This window comes from Alosa pseudoharengus, unplaced genomic scaffold (assembly GCF_046254945.1).
Source record: "Alosa pseudoharengus isolate Yale_2024_CS ecotype anadromous, Long Island Sound unplaced genomic scaffold, YU_APseudo_1.1 YU_APseudo_1.1_scf_6, whole genome shotgun sequence".
Lineage (NCBI taxonomy): Eukaryota > Metazoa > Chordata > Actinopteri > Clupeiformes > Clupeidae > Alosa > Alosa pseudoharengus.
In genome coordinates, this window is record NW_027468848.1 from 35,854,698 (window position 1) to 35,870,516 (window position 15,819).

Here is a 15,819-nt window from a genome sequence, read left to right on the forward strand (position 1 = left end):
TGTGTGTGTACAATGAAGATTATACTCAAAGAAGAACCATAGGCTATGAGCTATATTTGAATGCTTAGTGTTGGTCAAGCTATTTTTACAGACTGCATGTTTCAGCAAATTACCTCTGATTTCTCTCACAATGAAAAACATTCAGCAACCGAGCATTCAAATCAAATCAAGTGATGCTTTTGAATGAAGGATGTTTTTGACTGACATTTATTAAGTCAGTCTGTTTTTGACTGACATTTATTATTTATTAATAATTTTGATAACTTTAAATTTTGAAACTAGTCTTACACTAAACATTAGACAATTGATACTATTTTTATTTCTGTCAGATGAAAATTACTTTCTAATCAAATAAGTCCAATAAGCAATATGATGTTTCAGCCAGGGAAGGGGAGGAAAGGAGACATATCACAGATATACATTTACACCATATACCGGTACCTTTAACCTCCTAGATTTAACCCTGTAAAGTCAATCTCAACTTCAGACTTTTGCTGCACAGAACCAACATGACAGAAATGCCATTGAAAGAGAAACTTGTAAAAATCAAAGTCAGACAAATACTACGCATATTTGTACTCTGCCAAGAAACATGGATACTGTTAGTGAAACTGGTAGCAAGAGAAAAATCCCCCCTTTTATCCTCTACTAGCTTTTATGTTGTTATTTGACTTCAAAAAAGATTAGTTTTACAAGGGCTTTTGTAGAGCGTCTTCAAAAATGTATTCCAGATGTGAGCATCAGTGTTACTGGTGACTAAAAGCATATTGGAACTTGCCTTAACTTCATGTCACTGAAGACAAATCTGTGTTGCACAATGACAGGATACATCATTTATTCCCTGGTGTCAAATACACACTTCCTCCGGAATCACTGGCTTATGCATTTACGTAGTATATCATTTCAATCAGGGGCCTTAACCTGTCATAGAGTGGACATGTTCGCTGGGCCAAAACATCCTCAAAGGACTGAGCAATGACCACATAATGCAAACATGCCACAAGTGTTGTGCTGAGGGACGAATTAACCGTACAGCGTAGTGTGTGATTACATAAAATTGATCGGAAGTCATGGATCAAAGACACCAGAGATTTAACTGGCATCCGACAGGATGGCACTGTGGGCTTGACCAAGACTGGACAACTGTGTACAAGGGGGTCTGCCTGCCCTGTGTGTGTGTGTGTGTGCATGCGAGAGAGAGAAGGCGAGAGAGACATACACACACGTGTGTATGTTTACAGCGGTTGCAGACAGCCTGCCACATCAAGAGCCCCGGCGGGGGGATCATGTTACCGTGGCGACGAGGGTGTAGTTCAAAGGGCAAGGAAACACTGACAGTAAAGATTAGTCTAAATGACCATAGTGTATACAAGCCTGCTGTACATGAATGTCAGTACCATACACAGACAAGGGATTTATCCGTCAATGTTTCTGCATGTAATCGGTCACCCTAGGCAGTCACCGGTCTCCAGGCTTGGCAGACACAGGAAGAGGCCTCACATAAATGATGGTTCTGAAAGTCTATTCAGCTCTGGTTTTCACAAATGGACAAGCATGAAAAGCAGATTGTTCAGCACGAGTCTTGATTTGAAAGAGCTTTGTGGTAATGATTTATGTAAGGGAAATTTTTAAGCATTCATAAAAAGACATAAGATGCTCTTTCAGATAGAGCTAAACTAAAATGCATAATACAGCGTGGCTTGTATGTGTGTGTGTGTGTGTGTGTGTGTAGGGCTGTGGGTGGATGTGAAGGTTGGATTCTCAATCAGGCCACCCAGGCTGCTCAAGAGTGTGTGTGTGTGTGTGTGTGTGTGTGTGTGTGTGTTGCATGTATATTTGAGAGGGAGCAGATATGCAGCATTTGTGTGTGTGTGTGTGTCGTTATGTATGACTCCAAGTGTGTAAGTGTGTGTGTGTGTGTGTATGACTCCATTTGTGAGCCAATGAGCCTGCAAGTCTCATATCTAACCCTTCTGAGACTTTCATTCATCCACTGGTGGGTTGTGTGTGTATGAGAGAAAGAGAGAGAGAGTGTGTGTGTGTGTGAGAGAGAGCATGTGTGTGTTTGTGTGTGAGAGAGCATGTGTGTGTTTGTGTGTGTGTGTGTGTGTTTGAGAGTCAGCGGTCAGCGAGCTGAGGCTGAAGGACCCTTGTAACATCCGCCTCTGTGTTCACACACACACACACACACACACAAATGCAGACACGTACGCATGAATGCACACACGCATGAACACACACCCCAAGAAGCCTGTGACTCAGCGAGTTAGACAGATGTGGCCCAGCTCACTGCCAGAGCACCCTTTGACATCACCTCCTTTTTGTAAACTAACAAAATACACAAACTTCTCACACACACGAACGCACCCAAACTTAACTGCCATATCAAACCCTAGCATTGCCAACAGTGCAGAGATGATGGAAGGTTTCAATGACATTGGGCTCATCTTGTGTGCTCACACACACGCACGCACGCACGCACGCACGCACGCGCGCACGCGCGCGCGGGCTGCGCTCTGTCGTGCTAGCGGCTGGTCTGTGGGGAGAGCGGTGGTGCTGCTGGGTGATGAGCATGTGTGGGTGGGCTCAGCGCAGCACAGCACAGCGCTTGCTCTCTTTCTACCTCTCCACATCTCTTTAGACTCTCTTCCTCTCTGACAGCTCTCTCCCTCTCTCTTTCTCTCTCCCTCCCTCTCTCACACACTTTTTCATTTTTTGCTCACCGCATGGCTTTACCTTTGCTTTTCTTTCTCTCTCCCTCCCTCCCTCTCTCTCTCTCCCTCCTTGTGACTGCTGCAGCCTCTCTCTCTCTCTCTCTCTCCCTCCTTCTGACCACTTCTCTCTCCCTCTCCATCGCTCGGCCTCTCTGTCCGCCGCATCCTAATGAGCGCTGTGCATTAAGTGCTCATTCTTGTGAGGAGAGTGTAGTGTGTCAGGCTTGTTAGACCCTCACACTGAATGCCACATTTGACTCATGGTTACTAACGACCCAATCTTACCCAAATAATAATGATATAATAATAAAAAAACTAAAACGTTCTGCATTCTTCAAGTCACCATGGATATAACCTTACGTTCAATACAGGTGAAGAACCACTCCAGAAAAGGTTGATGCAGAGCTCTTAGGCATTTGATAGCAACTTAGAATGCTACTTGATTTTCTTCAAACACAAACTTGCACAAGCACAAATCTATGGAAATATAAGGCAAGGAGAAATGCTGTGCCTGAAGTTATCAGAAACTTGAGACAGTCTGATCCTCCATTTTTAAACAACCGCAGATACAGAATCTGAGAGTTCTCAGCCCTTTATTAATGCCCAATATGTAATCATTTGATATGATGCAGTACCAAAGATCAGCCCAACATCTCCCAAGCCACTGGTCCCTAATTGAGTAAGTAAGTTCATTAAACCATTATGGGAGATAAACTGATGACTGATTAAGTCTGCTGGTTTCCCATAATGGCAGTTCTTCATAAGCCGTTTAGACAGGCAAAGTGGCCTGATCTCCTCTCCCTCACTAACAAACTGGCGGGAGGCTTAAGAGTGACCTGTCCAGACAGATGACCTCCGAGGATCCTCTGTCTCGCTTCTGGCGGCCAAGGTCCCGCCACAGTTATGCAGCCTGGTTTTTGCAGGAGGCCACAAGCCACTGCTGCCACCCACCACCACCGTCAGCCGCCGGACAACTGTTTCAGCCACCACCACTTAAAGAGCACACAAACCTCACACAAACCTCACACAAACCTCACACAAACCTCACTCTAACCTCACTCTAACCTCACTCTAACCTCACACAAACCTCACACAAACCTCACACAAACCTCACTCTAACCTCACTCTAACCTCACACAAACCTCACACAAACCACAGACAGGCAGGATCAGGTGCTGCACACTGACTCAGACAGCCAATGCAGAGAGAGAGAGGGAAGGGGGGGTGGGGTGTTGCGGAAACCAAAAGGAACACTAGACACAAACACACACACACACACTCTCTCTCTCTCTCTCCTACACTTACTCTGTTGCTCTCTTCCACCCTCCCTTATTCACAGAGCAGTTTAATCTTTCACTCACCCCTACTCTAACATGCTAACCTTACATTTTCACTTCCACTCCTTTGCATTTCAACAGATAAATCTGCATGAAAAAAGAGCAACAAAATAAACGAAGAACTGTAGCTCGCGGGGACCTCCAGCGATCCCTCCAGGAGGCACCACCACCACCAGCAGGGCGGTCCGGGCGGCATGGCGGCCGGTAGGGTGGCAGGGCGGGTGCAATTAGCCGAGGCTGGCGCAAGGTATGTGGGCGTGGGCACGGACGATGCCTTGAGCAGAACCTGGCGTGGGCACCTGACTGTCTGCTGAGCCTGTTAAATAGATAGGGGCCCAGGCGCCGTGCCAAGAACATGACGACTCTCCCCCCTGCCTGCCTGCCTGCCTGCCTGCCTGCCTGTACGTATGTCTGTGCTCACATCCTGTTGTTAAGGTGATCATGTGTTTGGGGCTCGAGAAGGACTAAGTCATTCCCAAGTGTGTGTGTGTGTGTGTGTGTGTGTGTTAGTTTGACTGCTTGTGAGTTTTATAGTGTGTGTGTGAGTGAGTGTGTTTGTGTGTGTGTGTGTGTGTGTCAGTGTGTGTTTGCAGGTACAAGGGTGTCCATTGGTGTGTGTGTGTGTGTGTGTGTGTGAGAGAGTGTGAGTGTGAGTCTGTGTGTGTGTGTGTGTGTGTGTGTGTGTGTGTGTGTGTGTGTGTGTACGTGTACGTGTGTGTGTACTTGTGTGTGTGTGTGTGTGTGTGTGTGTGTGTGTGTGTGTGTGTGTGTGTGTGTGTGTGTGTGTGTGTGTTGTTATAGGTGTTAATCACATCGCACTGAACAGAGCAAGGAGATAACAAGGATTACATAGGCCACTCCCCTAGGGCCCCTCCCTCCCTCCTATTGGACCAACAGATCGGGAGGGTGCTGTTCCTCTGAGCAAACATCCCGCCCCCCACGTCTCTGCGAAAGCAGCCAGCCGGCCAAAACAACGTAATTAAGCGATCTAGTGCTTACTGCTGCCAGTTTTAAAACCAGCATAGAGCAAAGGAGGAGTGGGAGGCGTGTATTTACAGAGCCTGTCTGTGTGTGTGTGTGTGTGTGTGTGTGTTTGGCTTGCGTTTGGGGTGAAATAAAACGTCACGTTACAAGTCTGAGAAAACACTCCCTCTTAACTCTTGATCCAGTGATCTAGTAGGCACATTCAAATGTACAGTAAGTATGTAAGTAAATGTAAGGTATTGAATGCATTAGACATTGCTGCCACTTTCATCTAATGAAATAAAACAAGTTGGTGCCTGAGAGCTGCAGACACACACCTGTTCTTTGCTGGGCAACTAGAAAGTACCCTGGGTCTGGCTGAGGACTGCGGAACTGCCCTTCCCCTCTTTGCCCCATCTCTAGAGAACTGCCACACCCACCTGAGAACAATGGTTTTGTTTGTTTGCTTATTTGTTTATTTGTTTGTCTGTTTTCTCTCACCTGCGCGCGAATGAGAGCCTCAAAGCTGGGCTGGAAGTAGTCGATGCGGCTGTGGTAGAATTTGGGCATCTCGTCGAGGAGCTGCTTGTTCTTGGCGTCAAAGTCGTCTCTCACCGGTCGCAATTCCTCTCGGGCCTGAAAGACAGGAAAACACACACATTCAGAAACAGACACAGACACAGAAACAGACACAGGTTTAGCCATTCAGGAAAGGCAACTGGCTACACAGAAAGCTAATGTCGTCACTGTGAAATCCACTGGTCTTTGTCACATTTACAACTGTGTAAATACACCAGGATGACAATGGAAAGTGAAAGAGTGTACGTGTGTGCTCGTGTAGCTAATAGGAAACTGAGGGAGTGCCACACAGAGGCATGTGTCGTGTGTGTGTGTGTGTGTGTGTCGTGTGTGTGTGTGCATTGGGGGGGGGGGACTTGTCTTGGTGAACATGTTACATGTATGCAGAAAGTATTCATCAGTGTTTATGAAGTGTGCTCAGTTTGTCTGTGTGTGTGTGTGTGTGTGTGTGTGTGTGTGTGCGTGGGGGGGGGGGCTTGTCTTGGTGAACATGTTACATGTATGCAGAAAGTATGCATCAGTGTTTATGAAGTGTGCTCGGTCTGTCTGTGTGTCTGTGTGTGTGTGTGTGTGTTTGAGTGACACCTGCCCCATGTCAGAGAAAAGTGGTGCTGGTAGGCAATAACTGAGACACAGACAGAACACAAGGCGCTGAGGAGTGGGAAGAAAACAGATGGCTAGACAGATATGTGAATTGTGTGTGTGTGTGTGTGTGTGTGTGTGTGTGTGTTTGGGTGGGGGTCTTACTGATGTGCCATGTGCCCCTATGTTTCGCGTCTACCTGTTTTGTGTGTCAGAGCTCCACCTAATGATGTTCACTTTCCCTATGTGTGTGGGCGGCCAGCTGTAAGGCTTTGTGTGTGTGTGTGTGTGTGTGTGTGTGTGGGTCTTTTGTCATCCGCATGTGAGCAAGCAAAGGACTGTGAGTGCCGTACGTTTTTTGTGTGTTTGTGTGTATGTTGATGCAAAGTGTTTTCATGAAATTCAGCCTACAGATAGTACAGTTCAATAATGAACAAATGCTAATTGTTCAAATATTTACAATCACGCCAAAGTTAGCATTAAAAAAAAAAAATTGTGTGTTTGTATGTGTATGGGCACCTTTGTGTGTGTGTGTGTGTGTGTGTGTGTGTGTGTGTGTGTGTGTGTGTGTGTGTGTGTACCAGTCACTGTTAAAACCAATTATCTGGTAGCGCACACGTGCTACAGAGCCTCTTCAGAAAGTGCAGGGGCTTGTGAGCCAGCTCGCTTTTTTGCGTGGGAGCACGACTACACATGTGCATGAGAATGTGCTCCAGTATTTTTGTTCGCATCCATCCAGCCCAGCCAACCAGCGCTGCCAGGGAGAACGCTGGAGCCCCAGCTCACTTGTTGCTCACACTCCACGCTCCACGCGCTGCGCCATCACAGCAGAGGGTGAGCCATGATCACCACCAACAAAAAGAAAATAACAATTGCACGTGTATAACTAACTATTCACCCACTCCTCTCCTGGAAGGGCCGTGGAGAGCAGGAGTTTATGCTGAGGGAAGCGTCCCACCGGTGTTAAAAAAGGAAGCACTTTATGAGTGCATCCACAGAGGTGGACTTTTATGTATGAATACTTTTTGCACGGAGCCGTGACATCGGAGCGCATCGAGAGCGTATCAATGGGGGAGCCGTGGCAACCCAAATCACGCGCGGGTTCGAGTGCCCGGGGGGGGACTCGGGTTTGAATCCAGGTTCCTGAATCACTTCCTGATCCCATTCTCCATCTCCCACTTATTTCCTGTTTCTCTCCACTGTCCTTAAGCACCAAACTTACACACACACACAAAAAAATGAAAATGACAAATGAGGATATGATATGATGAGCCTCTTATTGTTTAGGTGTTAAAAGAGGTGAAAAGCCCAGCCAAACGTGTGGGGAGGTGTTTCAAAAATGATTTATTAAGTATAAGTATATATACTCTTTTGATCCCGGGAGGGAAATTTGGTTTCTGCATTTATCCCAATCCGTGAATTAGTGGAACACACTCAGCACACAGTGAACACACAGTGAGGTGAAGCACACACTAATCCCGGCGCAGTGAGCTGCCTGCATCAACAGCGGCGCTCGGGGAGCAGTGAAGGGTTAGGTGCCTTGCTCAAGGGCACTTCAGCCGCGCCTACTGGTCGGGGTTCGAACCGGCAACCCTCCGGTTACAGGTCCAAAGTTCTAACCAGTAGGACACGGCTGCCCCAAAACTGTCACATTAGGGATTGAACCCAGGTCTCTGGCTCCAAGTCCTGACTCTTTACCTATTGAGCTATCAGCAATGGATGAATTATTGAACCATCACATGCGTCAATTAGTCCTGAAGAGGCGGCTGTGTAACCTTGCCCCACCTCCCCTTACATCTACGCTATGTAGTGAGGGGTAGCGAAAAGTACGTCTCACCAGGTGGAAAAAAAAGAAGAAAGGAGAGGCTCAAAAAAGTAAACAAAAAAGAATGAAGTATGACACTATGAATAGAAGAGCTTCTTATTGTTTAGATGGAGAGGTATGTGTGTGTGCGTGTGTGCGTGCGTGTGTGCGTGCGTGGGGTTGGTGGTAGGCATGTTTATATGGCGTGAGGTACGATGCCCAGGTAAAGGTGGTGAAGGAGAGCTGGAAGGAGGGAGAGGGTGAAGGAGAATGGGAAGATGGGGCACCTGATGCAGCTTGACCATGATGGGCCCGGTCTTCTCCTTCTCCTCGTACTTCTCCACCTTGGCCTGGAGCCTCTTGTAGTCCTGAAGGGCCTGCTCCCGCCGCTTCACCGCCATGTTCAGACTAGGGAACACACTGCTGTACCTGAGCAAAAAAACAAACACAAAAAAACTATTGAGGGTAGGAATTTCACGGCGGCCGCCTCTTGCGTTGGCCGTGAGGCCCCTTTGAAAATCAGAGGTTTACAGGCCACGGTGACCTTGGTGCCCCTTCTTTCAATATTCTGCTTTGCGTCCTACTAATAGCGATTTTTATTTAGCCTGTGGCCTGTCAAAATAATCTTAGCATTCACAGCGCAAATTAATTTAGTCTTTTACGCAAGAAAGAAAGTGCGTCCAAATTCACCCATTCATCTCAGTTGAACTACTCGCGAAGTAGCCTATTCATCACACAGACATCACAAGTATCACATGAAAGAGCTTTTTCTCAGCTTTTAAACGATGTTACCCGATAATTGCTGAGTTGAACGATTCGCGAGAAAAGTAAATAATATAATTCAATTTAATTATACATTCTACTGAAGGTTTTGCGTCCCATGATCTCCCAACCCATTCATTTCGGTGGAATACTTCACAAACCCTTCTTTTAACACATGGCAAACCATATATCAGAATAAACAGCAGACCTTACCGTACGCAAAGGTGTAAAGCAGTCCCCTGTACAGTTAGCTGTTCCAGAGTAATCCAGTTTTGAATTTGCAGTAAATTTCGACATGCATGGATGTCTCCAAATTTGGGCTTTAAGTTTTACAATGTGTTTAAATTGTTCCACATGATTTCATAACGGGCCAAATACAAAATAAATGTTACAAATATCGCCTAGATATTGGTAAATCAGAGGACAGCTGACTGAGTTTGTGAAAGTAGCCTTAGCCTAATGATCACAAAATGCTAAGCATGCATCTAGGCTATTTGAGTTGCTGAGCTGTGGTTAAATTGTTCAATACATGATTTTATAACAGGCCAAATATAAAATAAATGTTATACATAGCCTAGATATCTGTAAATATTAGATGATCAGATGATTTACAGTTCTATGTAATATGTCATGTTTCATGTTTTTGTAATGTTTCATACAGTGATGCAGGTCTACTGCAGTGAATAGGCTAAATAAAACTTTGATCAATTTTATAGCCTACTACTATATAGTTAACTTTGGCCTTGGTGCCCTGACATGTGGCCTTTGTGCCCCCATGCCCAACTGAAGGCCAAGTGGCCTTGCCCCCAGAATGGTGAAATTCCAAGCCTGGATACAGCCCTTTTCTGGGTTGGTATGCCTGGTTCCAAATGTTAAGAGCCCTTTTTGTTTAATATACTCAATTACGATTTAGGCTATGAAGTATGGCTTAATGTTGTATTTGTTGCCTGCCATGTTTGAGATGACATGATCTGATATATGACATAGGCCACAGTTTTTTGGTTGTTGAATAAACACACTGTTTTGACCATGCTCTCCTAACCGATTCTTTTTAAAACAGTTTAATTTACGACCACTTTTCCATTCATCTTTTGCTTATGTAAATATTCTAAATATTTTTTTTTTCCAACAGCACAGGAGAGGCTGGCCAGACCTCCACTATACGCTTTTCAAGTCAACAATAAACAGTCACCACAACAACAATAAATGTAAAAAAATATATAATATGGACTCTCGCAACATAGCCGAGCACTACTTCACTTGGCGGAGCTTCCATCGCAGCAAAGCAGGCTGGGAAGGGCTCCACACACCATATTGCTACTCCCTTGGTGCACACACCTCCACAGTGAGAGCAAAATTTCCACACATTTGCTCTTAGTCATGGGTACTGTTGTGGACACACTTTCTTTTTTTGGTGGAGTCTAAAATAAAAACTACACAACAATTTTGAAAAACTGAACATTGGTGTTAACTTGGTTGTCTGAAGTTGGCTGTGAGCTGGTAATAGGGCAGGAGAGCATCAAATTGTTAACCCACCAATTCTATTCTTCACTCCTTGTGACAATTAAATGGATGTTTGTCATGAAATGCAAAAATAACTGGTCCAGATTATAGAAGGGGAAATTGTGTCGTAAATTATGAGGAAAGGTATGATTACACACTGACACGGGCATCATCCCACAGACTGAAATGGGATTACCTGATGCAGAGATGCTGTTTACAAGTATCGAGGGGGAAAAAGCCACCATAAACAATAATTAAAAAAAAAATCTTTTAGGCTGCATGAAGGCATGGTAACAGACTGTCTCTTTTACAGCTTCACAGCCCATTTTAAAAAAAAAAACTTTTTCTGTACTGAACTACGATTTTATTTCCTCTATATTTAACTCAAGGTTGTGTCACTGTCCTCTGAAAATAACATGAGACCTGTGCATTTAACTTAGACCACCTCAAACCAAGATGGAATGCATTTGATTTCCCTTGTTTCACTTAAAAATGGAGCTATAATATAATCTTTGGGTGAAAATTCAGGTCCTGGGAACTAAAAATAGTGAAAACACTTGAGCGTAACTTAGCAACAGGAGTCCGTGTTTCATCCTGGGACTGGCTGAGCGCTCAGATGCGCTGATCGCTTTGTTTGGAGATTCGATGGAAACATGAGAGCCTCTTATACACGCGGCATGCGAAATATAGCTGCACTCACAGTGCATACTGTAGCAGTTAGCGGTAAAGGATCTGCTCTGCGTTAGCGCAAGCCAAGGGATTAAAACAATGTACGATGCGATTACAACAGGTTCACAACCTGCACTTGGTGGACAGGTGTGAACGGGACGTGAAGAGTGCAAGCTACTCTGGAGCAGATTCACTGGATGATCACCATTATGATGCGCCCTTCGCGCCCTCAGTGCCATCACCAGCAGCAGCAGGGGCTCGGAATTCACACTGCCTGTCAATGTATACCCTCTGCCCCCACCCTCCTCCTTCCAACTCTCCCAACGGCTCTGCATTTTCCAATAGAGCGAGAGTGAGAGAGTGAGAGAGAGCGAGAGAATGAGAGTCGAAAGAGAGACAGAGAGAGAGAGAGAGAGAGAGCGTTTGGCTGTGAATACTACCACACAGCATCGCAGCTTTGACTTGTTGCTGGCATGTGCCTCCAGCAAGTGGCACAGATCGACAGACCCAGTCCCTGTACGCTCATGCCTGTGAGTACTGAGCTGCTTTTAAAAAACAACACTTTTTTAAAAGTGAAGAAAGTTTAGAACAGTTGGTACATTAAAAATATCCCCTTCATTCAAAACCTGCATTGAAGCCGTACAGTGTTGTAATGCCGTCACCCTATCAAATAACAACGAGCGGCTATCACAGGTTCAGACAGGTTTTGTTACCTGTGTTGTTAACTGTTGACTTTTGGGTGGTCTAGGTTGTTAACGCCTCTAACAAAAGGGGAATCAATACTGTGGTGGTGAACTTCTACTGGGTGCTACTATTCATTCAGTTGGTTTATTACAAACTTCCCTGCACTGCCCGAACTGAAACTTCTGTACAAACTAGTGGTCACATACGCCGTTCATCTAAACGTAACCCTCTGGACTGAACAAACAACTTGTGAGGTTTTTGTGAACACCACCACTCTTGCCAAAGTGTTACTGTTGAGGAAATCTCTAACCCTAAGAGTTCACCAGCAAACCAGTTCCACTGGTTTCTATCCACCAGCCACGCAGGCGTTTGACAAGCCTCCCACTGACATTTCACCAGCTTGTACAACCGCACCACTACCCAGATGTGACGACGATGACGATGACATTCTCGTACTCGTTCCACCGATTACCAAACCATTCACATAAGGGGGGCTCCCTCCAAACAGTGAGTAATCAGCCTATCAGGGTACTGACATGACAAACAAAAGGCCCACCACTCCTGACCTGGATGAGCTCAGTGTTTACCGGCCCTCCTCCTCCGCGTGGGCGAGAGAGAGAGAGAGAGAGAAAGAGAGAGAAAGAGAGAGAAAGAGAGAGAAAGAGAGAGAAAGAGAGAGAAAGAGAGAGGGGCGTTCTGATCAGCCCCTAGGGAGTGTCTGAGGCATCAGTTAACCCAGCAGACACACAGGAGGGAGTTATAAAGGGAGAGGGGATGGGCAAGGAGGGGAGAGGAGAGGCGGGCGGTTTGGGACTTGACCCAGACTCGCTGCCCTGCTCAGACACGCTCGCACGGGATTGTTTCCCACAGGAAGTAGTGAAGGGAGCGGCCCCACGTATCGCCGTGGCGACGTCAGTGGGCCCAGCCCCTCGGCCCACGCTCGCCTCTATTTATAAAACATTACCTTGGCCCAGTTGTGGAGGGGTGGATGCCTGTGTGTGTGTGTGTGTGTGTGTGTGTGTGTGTGTGTGTGTGTGTGTGTGTGTGTGTGTGTGTGTGTGTGTGAGAGAGAGTGCATTACCTACTTCACACTGTCATGCACACATACTCCAAGTGCCAGTGAATTACATAAGGTCTCTAGTGATGTGTAATGTATATATCTTGACAGATATACTACCTGTCTCTTTCAGTCTCGCACACACCCACACAACCACCTACTGTACATACACACAAACACAGACAGACAGACAGACACACACACACACTTAAGCCACACCACACGTTCTTAGATACACAAAGGAGCACAGAACATCAATCAACAGCCACTTTGACGGCTGACAACTGCTTTGTCAAACTTAGAGGGCAGTAGGGTTGTAAGGATACGCAAGCCAAAAAAAAAAACAACCACAATCCCGTTTCCTTTTGAAAAAGACAGAACCGTGATGCAGACCCCTCTCTCCAACCCCAGCAGCCGTCATCCTAACAGATACAACTCCTGGACTCACTCATATTCATTTCCCCATTTACATTATAACACACGTAAATCACAAAATTTTTGTTTTATTTCACCATTTGCCCAAACGTAGCGGTACCACTACACTTTACCGCTACACCCCTCCCCCTACCACCCCCCCCCCCCCCCTCAAAAAAAAAGTATAAACCGAACCATGGCTCAAAAATTGAGGTATAAACTGAACCGTGGCTCAAAAATTGAGGTATGTACCGTGGCTCAAAAATTGAGGTATAAACTGAACCGTGGGTTTGGTGTATTGTTACACTCCTACAGGGCAGCTCTAAAATCAGCAGCTTCCATTTCCCTATAGTGGAGCAGTAATATCAACGGTCTCAGTTCCTCCAGTCTCCATGTGAGGTCAGAACTCCACAGACAGGCTCTCCCTAGAGACTGGAGAAGGGTACAGGCACACATCCGTCCAAACAGAGAGCCCATCGCAGCGCTGCTCCATGGTACTTAGGCAGTGGCAGCCGCAATCTGACCTGCAAACCCTGCCGTGTCAAGAGTGTAAGCCAGAGGTTGCAACTTCTCATTTGCACTTCGGCCGCGCTGCCACAGACCTGAACGCACCGGTCTGGCCACAGAGGATGGGAGAGCAGAGGACTCATCTGAGGGAGTTGATTTAGTGACCAGTGTAAGCCCGTATAGATCAGAGTGTGATTTAGTGACCAGTGTAAGCCCGTATAGATCAGAGTGTGATTTAGTGACCAGTGTAAGCCCGTATAGATCAGAGTGTGATTTAGTGACCAGTGTAAGCCCGTATAGATCGGAGTGTGATTTAGTGACCAGTGTAAGCCCGTATAGATCGGAGTGTGATTTAGAGACCAGTGTAAGCCCGTATAGATCGGAGTGTGATTTAGTGACCAGTGTAAGCCCGTATAGATCGGAGTGTGATTTAGTGACCAGTGTAAGCCCGTATAGATCAGAGTGTGATTTAGTGACCAGTGTAAGCCCGTATAGATCAGAATGTGATTTAGTGACCAGTGTAAGCCCGTATAGATCAGAGTGTGATTTAGTGACCAGTGTAAGCCCGTATAGATCAGAGTGTGATTTAGAGACCAGTGTAAGCCCGTATAGATCAGAGTGTGATTTAGAGACCAGTGTAAGCCCGTATAGATCAGAGTGTGATTTAGAGACCAGTGTAAGCCCGTATAGATCAGAGTGTGATTTAGAGACCAGTGTAAGCCCGTATAGATCAGAGTGTGATTTTTTGACACATACTGCCAAGCCACGAGATGACCCAAAGGGTAGGAGCTCTCCAGGTCGGGCTGTATTTAGCGAAGAACTATTCTGACTCAACGTTATTCTCCTGTCATAATTTAGCGGTTGTTTTCAGCGCGCCGGGCCTACCAGTGGTCCTGTTTTTGGCACAATGTTTTTATTCTAGGATTTGAGGAATTTAAAAATAACACAGTGATCAAGGCCCTGTCTGGCCCTACAGTCTGACTCGGCAAAAACTGCACATATATCAAAAGGGAGGAGGAGTGAGAAAAAAAAAGAAAAGGAAAAAAAAATCCCTAAAAAAACTAGATGCCATGGCATACTCAGGTCACACTGCATAGCGCTGTAATGATACGGTTGGGCGGCCGGGCGGTCGCTGGCTCGCCGGGGCCGCTCCTTCTAACCTGGACATCCCAGGGCTGGACGGCCGGCGCTGACCGGTCAGCTGTGTAATTTTACGCTTGTCTGGTTTGCTTCGGGTCGGTCTGGTCTGGTCCGGCGGGCGGGCGGTTAGCACAGGCGGGACAGCATCAGGTCTGGGTGCGGTGGGAGGCCTGGACGATGGGGGGTTTGGGGGGGTGGAGGAGGGGGTGGGTGTGGAAATAGCGGCTGGACAGGGGAAGAGCTCACGTAAAGCACTGCTCTGTTGTGACTGGACACGATCGCGCCTCCGCAGACACAAACCACCGGACGGACAGCCTAAGGACCAGTCTGGACAGAGGTGTTGGCTCCCTCCTTCTCGCTTGGAACACAGGCCTGGGAGTTTGAGTCTCACCCAACGCTGGGCACGAGGATCTACCACTACACATTTCAAATAAACATCAGACACTCCCAATCTTCAGACCAGTCTCTTTTTCATTTTAGTTTATGTATTTAACATGCTTTTTTAGCATTATTACTCTGTCTTTTTGTGTCGCTGGCTTTGCCATTGTTGTCGTCTTGTTGTTACAGGGCTCTCTTTCAAAGAGTTAAATAAATAAAGGACAAATACAAATGCAAACGGTATAAGGTCATTTCACTGACTTCTGATGAGCCTCTAGAAATCAGATGCTCTCTGCGTTTGAAAGGCTTACAGAGAGCCGGTGAAGGCACACTCACCTCTGGCCTGCTTATGTTGGGCACTAGCCAGGTGAAACTCTTTGTTTGCAATGCAGGCAGAGAGGAGCTTTGTAGTGACTTGCCTGCTGTTTTCTTTCACAGTGACGCAGTTGGGTAGTATGTGAACGTTTTGGGGCAAAAAAGGGCTTCGAAAAATCAACTGTCTCAATAAATTGTATGAGAACAGAAGTTGGATGTGCTTCTTGGAGGACATTTTGACCTGAATCTAGATGCACAACAAAATAATTAAAAGGGCTGGAAAATCTCAGAGCTGATATCACAGTCATGCAGTCATTTCATTTTACAGACTGAGGGGTTACCATAAAACACTTGAACCTCCCAAGCAATTACACACACATCTGCCAGTGACCACAAAAATAGTAAAGAAAA

The 15,819-nt window shown here is 46.2% G+C and overlaps 1 protein-coding gene across 2 annotated transcripts in view; it reads right to left on the reverse strand.

The window, feature by feature from the left end:
- The window catches only part of bin3 (bridging integrator 3), a 49,326-nt gene that overhangs the window by 2,923 nt on the left and 30,584 nt on the right, over positions 1–15,819 (reverse strand). For both annotated transcript variants that reach the window (XM_076269920.1, XM_076269919.1), the window contains 2 exons: positions 8,267–8,408; positions 5,516–5,650 (listed from right to left, as the gene is read on the reverse strand). In XM_076269920.1, the coding sequence (XP_076126035.1) occupies positions 5,516–5,650; positions 8,267–8,408 (277 nt within the window). The remainder of the gene's footprint in view (positions 1–5,515; positions 5,651–8,266; positions 8,409–15,819) is intronic.